At 39.7% G+C, this 11,360-nt stretch overlaps 1 protein-coding gene across 1 annotated transcript; it reads left to right on the top strand.

Moving 5' to 3' along the window:
* The first annotated feature begins 7,940 nt into the window (after positions 1–7,940).
* Positions 7,941–8,870, top strand: LOC116890077 (olfactory receptor 2AP1). Its single transcript, XM_032890840.1, has one exon. It carries the CDS (start codon positions 7,941–7,943, stop codon positions 8,868–8,870), a length of 930 nt encoding a protein of 309 aa, XP_032746731.1.
* The last annotated feature ends 2,490 nt before the right edge of the window (positions 8,871–11,360 follow it).

Raw genomic sequence — 11,360 nt, 5'->3', positions numbered from 1 at the left:
AAAAAAATATTTAAAAAAAAAAAAAAGAGATCCCAAAAGTTCCACCAGAGAACTACTAAACCTGATAAAGACCTTCAGCAAAGTGGCTGGGTATAAAATTAATGCAAATAAATCAGTAACCTTCTTCTACACAAAAGAGAAACAAGCTGAGAAAGAAATTAGGGAAACAACACCCTTCATAATAGTCCAAAATAACATAAAATACCTCAGTGTGACTTTAACAGAGCAAGTTAAAGATCTGTGTGATAAGAACTTCAAGCCTCTGAAGAAAGAAATTGAAGAAGACTTCAGAAGATGGAAAGATCTCCCATGCTTATGGATTGGCAGGATTAATATAGTAAAAATGGCCATTTTACCAAAAGCGATCTACAGATTCAGTGCAATCCCCATCAAAATACCAATCCAATTCTTCAGAGAGTTAGACAGAACAATTTGCAAATTCATCTGGAATAACAAAAAACCCAGGATAGCTAAAACTATCCTCAACAATAAAAGGACTTCCAGGGGAATCACTATCCCTAAACTCAAGCAGTATTACAGAACAATAGTGATGTTCTGTATGGTACTGTTATGGAGACAGACAGATAGACCAGTGGAATAGAATTGAAGACCCAGAAATGAACCCACACACCGATGGTCACTTGATTTTTGACAAAGGAGCCAAAAACATCCAATGGAAAAATGATAGCATTTTCAGCAAATGGTGCTGGTTCAACTGGAGGTCAGCATGTAGAAGAATGCAGATCAACCAATGCTTATCATCCTGTTCAAAGCTTAAGTCCAAGTGGATCAATGACCTCCACATCAAACCAGATACACTCAAACTGATAGAAGAAAAAGTGGGGAAGCATCTGGAACACATGGGCACTGGAAAAAATTTCCTGAACAAAACACCAATGGCTTATGCTCTAAGATCAAGAATCGACAAATGGGATCTCATAAAACTGCAAAGCTACAAAAGCTTACAAAAAGTAAGCTTACTTACAAAAACCTTGACTTACAAAAAGTCAAAGGACACTGTTGTTAGGACAAAACGGCAACCAACAGATTGGAATAATATCTTTACCAATCCTACAACAGATAGAGGCCTTATATCCAAAATATACAAAGAACTCAAGAAGTTAGACCGCAGGGAGACAAATAACCCTTTTAAAAATTGGGTTCAGAGCTAAACAAAGAATTCACAGCTGAGGAATGCCGAATGGCTGAGAAACACCTAAAGAAATGTTCAACATCTTTAGTCATAAGGGAAATGCAAATCAAAACAACCCTGGGATTTCACCTCACACCAGTGAGAATGGCTAACATCAAAAACTCAAGTAACAGCAAATGCTGGTGAGGATATGGAGAAAGAGGAACACTCCTCCATTGTTGGTGGGATTGCAGACTGGAACAACCATTCTGGAAATCAGTCTGGAGGTTCCTCAGCAAATTGGACATTGAACTGCCTGAGGACCCAGCTATACCTCTCTTGGGCATATACCCAAAAGATGCCCCAACATATAACAAAGACACATGCTCCATTATGTTCATAGCAGCCTTATTTATAATAGCCAGAAGCTGGAAAGAACCCAGATGCCCTTCAACAGAGGAATGGATACAGAAAATGTGGTACATCTACAAAATGGAATATTACTCAGCTATCAAAAACAATGACTTTATGAAGTTCATAGGCAAATGGATGGAACTGGAAAATATCATCCTGAGTGAGGTAACCCAATCACAGACGAACACACATGGTATGCACTCATTGATAAGTGGCTATTAGCCCAAATGCTTGAATTACCCTAGATGCACAGAACTCATGAAACTCCTGAGAGACACAGCCAGAATATGGCAAATACAGAGGCGAATGACAGCAACAAACCACTGAACTGAGAATGGGACCCCCCATTGAAGGAATCAGAGAAAGGACTGAAAGAGCTTGAAGGGGCTTGAGACCCCATATGAACAACAATGCCAACCAACCAGAGCTTCCAGGGACTAAGCCACTACCCAAAGACTATACATGGACTGACCCTGGGCTGCAAATTCACAGGAAGCAATGAATAGCCTAGTAGTGGCACCAGTGGAAGGTGAATCCCTTGGTCCTGCCAAGGCTGGACCCCCATGTACAGGATTGTTGCGGGGGTTTGTCATGGGGGGAGGATGGGGCGGGGAACACCAATGTAAAAGGGGAAGGGCTGGGGTTAGGAGGATGTAGACCTGGTAACTAGGAATGTGAATAACATTTGAAATGTAAATAAGAAATACCCAATTTAATAATGGTGGAAGAATCAAAAAAGATCAGCACAAAGAGAGAGAGTCTGTCTGGATACCAGAAGTCCATTTCAAAACTTTCACCAAACACAAATGAGCAGCTCATGCCAGGAGTTTTCCACTGTGCCTCTCTCATGGCTCTTGACTGGACAAAACATTACATGAGTCTGCTTCAGCAAACGATCACAATAGTGTGCATCACATGGCACAATCAGAAATTTTCATTTCACATATATATAGTGGATTTTATTAAGCTATTAAAAAAATGTAAACATGACATTTATTGGAAAATGAATGCATACAAGGTCATTGTATTAGACAAAATAACCAGACAAATAGCACATTTTTCTCTCAGGTGCAGAATATAAACTTTAATTTATACTGTGTGTACATATATACATACATGTATGTTTGGTCATGAAAGTAGAAATGAGAATATCCAGGGGAGGAACCAATCTTAAGGGAGAGTGGTGGGGTTGGGGATTTAGCTCCAGTGGTAGAGTGCTTGCCTAGCAAGCACAAGGCCCTGGGTTCGGTCCCCAGCTCTGAAAAAAAGAAAAGAAAAAAAAAGGGAGAGTGGTGGGTGGGGAAGAAAATAAAATGGAATGGCTGTGACAGAAGAATGGAGGGCTGTTTAAGGGAAAGAATGAGACTAGGAGGAAGGGCCGATGGGAAGGAAAGTATGGCAGAAGACAGTGAATAAAAGAAAACATGATGACAAGTATGTGTGAAAATTCTATAATTATACGCGTCACTTTGCATGCTAATAAGGCAAACTGGTTACTGTGCTACATTTTGCTTGACCACATTTTCATGGTCTCAATGACCTAAGAATTGAATGACATTTTGTGTGGAAAGATATTTATACAGTGGATATTTTGCCTGGTGCAAATCTAGTGTTTATTACCAAGTAGGTGATTAGCCAGATAAATTCATTCTTGAGAAGTTGTCCCTAAGTGGAATTATTGTATCTGCATACCTTACTCTCATCCTTAAACTGGAGATTTGTGGATTTTCCTCAGAAACAAATGGGCCACTATGTATCTCTACCCTTACCTTACTTTGAGCTCAACACTTTTATCTGTCTTATGTTTCATTTCCCTCCAAAAATGAAAACTGCTGTTTACTGCCTTTGGCAGTAGACTACACATGGACTAATGAATAACGGGCTACTGGTGAAACGTGGCTTTTCAGGACCGTTATGACCTCAAAATCTTCTACCTAGTCTGCCTCTCCACAGCCAGAACCAGCTGTGACTACCCACTGGGAAATTAAAATCTAATGATTCCATGCTTCCTCCACGAGTGATGCTCTCTTGCTTACTTCAGCGACCCAACAGCCAACCTGCAAGCTAGACCCTCTGGACTTTCTCCCTCTCTGTAGTGCAAGAATGTTCTTAACATTACCAACAAAGAACACTCATTAGCTTTTTCCAAAGACGGATCCCCAGGGCTGCTTTAACTTCTTCACTCAATTGATCCCCCAGTGCATGGTCTCAGTTCAACAGATGTAACTTTTGCCACTCTGGGTAAAACATCATCTGGGGTTAACAATGGGTTCATATTCTACCTTCTGAGGCCATCGAGTATTCTGGAGTAGAAAAATCCAGAACTACTTTTCTCCTCAAGGCCCTTCTAATTATTAGCCCTGTTTTTTAAAGATAGGATATCCAAACACTTTGATTCAGTTTGAGTTGGGGAACAGATCATCAAGTCCCCACCTCACTGAGGAGACAAGAAAGCAAAAGGCCAATTCTTAGGACAAGGAACCCTAGAAAGTCACAGATTTTTATAACACAGAGTTATGGCAGCAAATGAAGAAAATGGAATATAACTGATATTATTGTCTAATTGAGTAGTTTATAATTTTTATCCACTCTTAGGACTTACATTAGGGTTACATTTCTACTGTAACTTTTTGGATAGTCAGGTAAGGAAATATGTTCCATGTTTATAGCTTCACTGGCATCACTTTTCTGTGGTTGTGAAGCCTGACACAGATGCAGGTGTAAATGTTCAACCTCTTCCAGAATATTCCAGGTTGGTAACTAATAGAGTATTCACTATGTTGGTTTTTGACTATTTTGTGTGTATGTATGTTTTCCCTACGTGTGTGTCTATGAACCACTCATGTGCCTGGTGGTTATGGAGGGAGGGCATTGAATTCCCTAAAACTGGGGTTTGACAGTTGTGAGCCTCCATGTGAGTGCTGATAATCAAACCCTGGTCCTCTGGGAAAGGAGCCAGCGCTCTTAACCTCTCATCCATCTCTCCAGACCCATATGTAACCTCTGTTTATTCTTTATTTCAACTATAGATTTGCAACCAACATTTGAAAAATAAATTTAAGTACAGTAAAATAAAACAAAATGTATTTCATGTATAGCAAAAGTATCCTGTAAAGTTTTAATATATATATATGAAATTAAAATTATTCTGTTCAAAAATTCTTAAAATATGATACTTTATGAATTTTATTAAAACCATAACTAGGAAACACCCTGAAAAATCAATAAGGAAGTTCCCAGATAATGTGATCCTTTAACCACATGTGCTCACAAATAAGGATATTTGAAATGTGCACGAAGTGTCACATACAAATTCTTTTTAAAGACCTATTTCTAGTAGTTGTGACCTATACTGTAATCCTAGCACTTGAGAGGTAGCAGCAGAACAATCAGAAATTCAAGGGCACCCTTGGCTATACATTTTGATGTCAGCCAGGCTGCACAAGACCTTGCCACAATAAGAGACAGACAGACAGACAGAAGAAAGAGAAGGGTATCATGGCTTCATGTAATTGTCTGTAAATTCACACTTTTACACATGCAAAATGTTTTAGATGTGATTGAGCATATTATCAAAGAAAACAAATCTAATCAAGAAATTAATGAATTAAAATGTGTGTTTTAAAAATCCCTAGGTTCCTAAAATTCCTTCAAATGTTAATAAAATCTCCTAGTTCTTATAGCAAAGTAAAACTCCAGATCTTAAGACTACAAATGCATTTGAATGCATGCATACTGTCTGTTATTCTAAATCTAATACTTTATTGGCCTCCCCCACACCAGCAGGTATGTAGAAATAGCAGAGTGACATGTAGCTAATGCACAGATCTGTGACTACTAACAGACACATTAAAAAGAGTCTTAGGGTATTTTGAGTAAAAATTGAAAACTGTACATTTTTTATATTTATTTATTTTTATTGGATATTTTATGTATTTACATTTCAAATGTTATTACCTTTCCCCCTCTCCCATACCCCTCTCCCTGCTTCTATGAAGATGCTCCCACTCCCACCCATTCACTCCCACCCCAACTCCCTGGCATTCCCTTACATTGGGGAAACAAGCCTTTACAAGACCAAGGGCTTCTCCTCCTAATGATGCCAGACAATGCCATCCTCTGCTATATATGTGGCTAGAGCCATGGGTCCCTCCATGTGTACTCTTTGATTGGTGCTTTAGTCCAATCCCTGAGAGCTCTGAGGTGTCTGGTTGGTTGGCATTGTTGTTCTTGGGGTTGCAAGCCCCTTCAGCTCTTTCAATTCTTTCTCTAATTCTTCCAATGGGAATCCGGTTCTCAATTCAGTGGTTTGCTGCTAGCATTTGCCTCTGTATTTGACATGCTTTGACTGTGTCTCTCAGGAGAGATCTATATCCTGTTCCTGTCAGCATGCACTTCTTAAATTCATCCATCTTGTCTAGTTTTGGTGGCTGTATATATATGGACCACATGTGGCAGTGTCTGCTCTAAACTTTGCCTCTCTATCCCCTCCTATAGATATTTTTGTTCCCCTTTTTAGGAAGGAATGGAGCATCCGCATTTTGGTCATCCTTCTTCTTGAGTTTCATGTGGTCCGTGGATTACGTCTTGGGTAATTCGAGCTTTTGGCCTAATGTCCACTTATCAGTGACTGCATACCATGTGTGTTCTTCTGTGATGCAGAATGATATTTTCTAGTTCCATCCATTTGCCTAAGACTTTCATGTAGTCATTGTTTTCAATAACTGAGTAATACTCCATTGTGTAGATGTACCACATTTTCTGTATCCATTCCTCTGTTGAAAGGCATCTGGGTTCTTTCCAGCTTTTGACTATTATAACTAAGGCTGCTATGAACATAGTGTAGTATGTGTCCTTGTTATATGTTGAAGCATCTTTTAGATATATGCCCAGGAGTGATATAGCTGGGTCATCAGGTAATACTATGTCTAATTTTCTGAGGAACCTCCAGACTGATTTCCAGAGTGGTTATACCAGCTTGCAATCCTACTAATAATGGAGGAGTGTTCCTATTTCTCCACATCCTTGCCAGTATATGCTGTCACCTTTGTTTAACATCAAGAAAATTAAGGAACTTAAATGAAAGAAACATGAGTGATTACTCTAAACATAAAATATTACATGAAAGTGCTAAACAGAAAGAGGAGTCTGGACTAGAACCTGTCACTTAACAAAGGAATGACCCTGAGTCATATCAATCACACAGGAGGGTGGCCCCACATTTAGGGGTAGTTGGGCCAACACAAATGGAATTACATGGTCTGCTGTGTGCGGGTATATGTGTGTGTGTGTGTGTGTGTGTGTGTGTGTGTGTGTGTCTGTGTCTGTGTCTGTGTGAATGTGTGTGTGCATGTGTGTATATGCATGTATGTATGTATCTTTGAGTGTGTCTCTGTGTGAATATGTGTGTAAGTGTATGTGTGTGTGTGCATGTGTGTGTGCGTGTGTGTGTGTGTGTGTGTGTGTGTGGTCACAAGCATGTCTGCCTGCATGTATGCATTAATTTTTTAGTTTTGTTTGGGGTTTGGTTGAAAAGAAACAAAAAACAAAGTTGGGTGGGTAGGGAATTAGGAAAAGATCTAGGAAGGGTTGGAGTAGGAGAAATACTGTGATCAAAATACAATGTATGAAATTCTTAAAAAATAAGTAGAAACCTTTTCAAAAGAAAGGAAAGCAATGCTAGGAACAAGAAGTGTGTGGCTCTTCTGAAGGGACGCAGCCGCCCAGGAATCTGCTAGTCATCGGATGTTGTAGAGCCATTTCCTGTTAGAAAGAAGGGGGCCTGTTAGGGTTAGGCAGCTTAGACAATTACAAGACTCACAAGACTCCACTCTGGCCTTGGTAAGCAGTAAATGATTGCTGGAGGAAAGTAGACCCAGCAGAGATGTCTATAAACTGTTGGGGCATCTCCACTGGTGAAGTTTGCCTGAACATGTCCTGATGGGCTCTTCTGCGATGTGGCTGCCTTTGTGTCACCAGTGGTCCCATAAGTAATGTGTTAGTTCTCCAAGTGAGACTTGAGTGGAGCCATGTCTATTGTCTGTTATCAATGTTCCCTCTGGGTTGAATATATATTTGGTCACATCTCCTCAAAAAAAAGTTACCCACACTGATCACACAGACATTAGACATTGTTTGTGAGGCAGCTACTTCTTTTATGCTGGCCCAAGAGAGAGCTCCATGTGTGGAAATGCAAGAAGTTTCTTACATGGGATATAGATGGGAATAGGAAGGACCAAGCAAATGGGCCACTGGTCTGGGAAAGCTCATGGTCCATTTCATTCTGTCTTCTGCAGGTTCTTCTGGTTCCCATCTGAACACCTCTTTCTCACCCTGGTTATTCCTTTTCACCTTGACATTCAGGTTTGTTTGCTTGCTTGCTTGTTTTCCAAAAATGAAAAATAAAACTTTGTTAACTGAATTCATCCTTCTAGGTCTCACAGATGTCCCTGAACTTCAGGTGGTAGTTTTCACTTTTCTTTTCCTTGCCTACATATTCAGCATGATCGGAAACCTGACCATCCTCATTCTCACCCTGCTGGATTCGCACCTTCACACTCCCATGTATTTCTTTCTCCGGAACTTCTCCTTCTTAGAAATTTCTTTCACAAACATCTTCATTCCCAGGGTTTTGGTCAGCATTACAACAGGAAACAAGAGTATTAGCTTTGCTGGCTGCTTTGCTCAGTATTTCTTTGCCATCTTTCTTGGAGCAACAGAATTTTATCTTCTGGCTGCTATGTCTTACGATCGCTATGTGGCCATCTGCAAACCCCTGCATTACATGACAATTATGAGCAACAAAATCTGTACCCAGCTGGTTCTCTGCTCTTGGCTGTCTGGGTTGATGGTCATTATACCTCCCATCACTTTGATGAGTCAGCAGGACTTTTGTGCATCCAACAGGTTAAATCATTATTTCTGTGACTTTGAGCCTCTTCGAGAACTCTCCTGCTCTGACACGAACCTCATAGAAAAAGTTGTCTTTCTCGTGGCATCTGTGACCCTCGTGGTGACTCTAATGCTGGTAACTCTCTCCTATACATTCATCATCAAGACAATTCTCAAGCTCCCTTCAGTCCAGCAAAGGACAAAGGCCTTTTCTACATGTTCTTCCCACATGATTGTTATCTCCCTCTCTTATGGGAGCTGCTTCTTCATGTATGTTAAGCCTTCAGCAAAAGAAGGGGGCACATTCAATAAAGGAGTAGCCCTACTCATTACTTCAGTTGCTCCTTTATTGAACCCCTTCATTTATACCCTAAGGAACCAACAGGTGAGACAAGCATTCAAGGATACAGTCAAAAAGCTTTTGAATCATTAAAGAGTTTAGGAATTGAATTCTTAATGAGCTCCAAGTGTGTGTCAAGCTCTCTCATATTAAGTTTCCAATTAAGAGATGGACTCCAGTGTGAAAGGTGAAGATACATTTCAGACTGTTAAGTGTTAATGTAACAATCTGAATACGATTTTAAAACTGAAAGGCAATTCAGTTACTCAGTTTTCTAAATTAGAACCAATAAATACTATCAAAAGGAATAACATTTAAAATGAGTCCTGAAAAGTAGAAAAAAAAACCAAAGTAGAAACAAGAAATTAAGATCAAAGGATCCTGATATAGCTAGCTGTCTCTTAAGAGGCTCTGCCACAGCATGAAAAATACAGAGGCAGATGCTGGCAGCCAACCATTGAACTGAAAACTGTGTCTCCTATGGAGGAGTTAGAGAAAGGATTGAAGGAGCTGAAGGGGTTTGCAGCCCCATAAGAACAATACCAACCAACCAGAGCTCTCAGGGACTAAACCACCATCCAAAGAGTACACATGGGCAGACCTGTGGCTCTAGCTGCATATGTAGCAGAGGATGGCCTCATTGGGCACCAATGAGAGGAGAAGCCCTTGGCCCTGGCTCAACCCCCAGTGTAGGGGAGGGCAGGGCAGGAGACGGGCAGGGGTGGGTAGATAGGGGAACACCCTCATAGAAGAAGGGGAGGGGGAGAGGATAGGGGTTTATGGACAGGAATCTGGGAAAGGGGATAACATTTGAAATGTTTTATTCAGGAAATTTTCCCCTGTGGTTGTGTTTGAGGCTCTTCCCCACTTTCTCTTCTATTACTATGAGTGTATCTGGTTTTATGTGAAGGTCCCAGATCCACTTGGACTTAAGATTTGTACAAAGAGATAAGATGGGTCTATTTGTATTCTTCTACATGCTGACCTCCAGTTGAACCAGCACCATTTGTTGGAAATGCTGTCTTTTTTCCATTGAATGATTTTATCTCCTTTGTCAAAGAACAAGTGACCATAGGTGTGTGGGTTCATTTCTGGTCTTCAATTCTATTCCGCTGCTCTACCTCCCTGTCTCTGTAAGAGTACCTTATGCTTTTATCATAATTGCTCTGTAATACAGGTTGAGGTGGGGGATGATGATTCCCTCAGAAGTTCTTTTATTGTTGAGAATAGTTTTCACTATCCTGAGTTTTTTTCTTTTCCAAATGAATCTGCAAATTGGTCTTTCCACCTCTATAAAGAATTGAGTAGGAATTTTGATGGGGATTGCATTGAATCTGTAGATTGCTCTCGGCAAAGATGGCCTGTCAATCCATGAGCATAGGAGATCTTTACATCTTTACAGGAGATCTTCTTCAATGTCTTTCTTCAGAGACTTGAAGTTCTTGTCATACAGATCTTTCACTTGCTTCATTAGAGTCATACCAAGGTATTTTATATTACTTGTGTATATTGTGATGGGCATCATTTCCTTAATTTCTTTCTTGGCCTGTTTAGCTTTTGAGTAGAGGAAAGCTACTGATTTGTTTGACTTAATTTTAAATGCTGCCACTTTGCTGAAGTTGTTTATGAGCTGTAGGAGTACTCTGGTAGAATTTTTGAGACACTAAGTATAATATTATATCATCTGCAAATAGTGATATTTTGACTTCTTCCTTTCCAATTTGTATCCCATTGACCTCTTTTTGTTCGCTAATTGCTCTGGCTAGGACTTTGAATACTATATTGAATAAGTAGTTGGAGAGTGGGCAGCCTTGTCTAGTCCCTGATTTTAGTGGGATTGCTTCAAGTTTCTCTGCATTTAGTTTGATGTTGGCTACTGATTTGCTGTATATGGCTTTTACTATGTTTAGGTATGGGCCTTGAATTCCTGATCTTTCCAAGACTTTAACTATAAAGGGGTGTTGAATTTTATCAAATGCTTTCTCAGCGCCTATTAAGATGATCATGTGTTTTTTTTCTTTGAGTTTGTTTATATAGTGGATAACATTAATGGATTTCTGTGTATTGAAACATCCCTGCATCCATGGAATGAAGCCTACTTGATAATGATCGATGATTGTTTTGATAGGTTCTTGGATTTGGTTTGCAAGAATTTTATTGAGTATTTTTGCATTGATATTTATAAGGGAAATTGGTCTGAAGTTCTCTTTCTTTGTTGGGTCTTTATGTGGTTTAAGTATAAGCAAAACTGTGGCTTCATAGAAGGAATTGGGTGGTGATCCTTCTGTCTCCATTTTGTGCAATAATTTGGACAGAATTGGTATGAGGATCTTCTATGAAGGTCTGATATAATTCTGCACTAAACCCATCTAGTCCTGGGCTCTTTTGGTTGAGAGACTTTTAATAACTGCTTCTATTTCTTTAGGAGTTATGTCATTGTTTAGATGGTTTATCTGATCCTGATTTAAATTTGGTACCTGGTATTTGTCTAGAAAATTGTCCATTTCATCCAGATTTTCCAGTTTTGTTGAATATAGGGTTTTGTAATAGGGTCTCATGATTTTTTGAATTTCCTCAGATTCT

This window comes from Rattus rattus, chromosome 1 (genome assembly GCF_011064425.1).
Source record: "Rattus rattus isolate New Zealand chromosome 1, Rrattus_CSIRO_v1, whole genome shotgun sequence".
Lineage (NCBI taxonomy): Eukaryota > Metazoa > Chordata > Mammalia > Rodentia > Muridae > Rattus > Rattus rattus.
The sequence above is the reverse complement of the archived record's forward strand: the minus strand, read 5'-3'. Positions and strand labels throughout refer to the sequence as shown.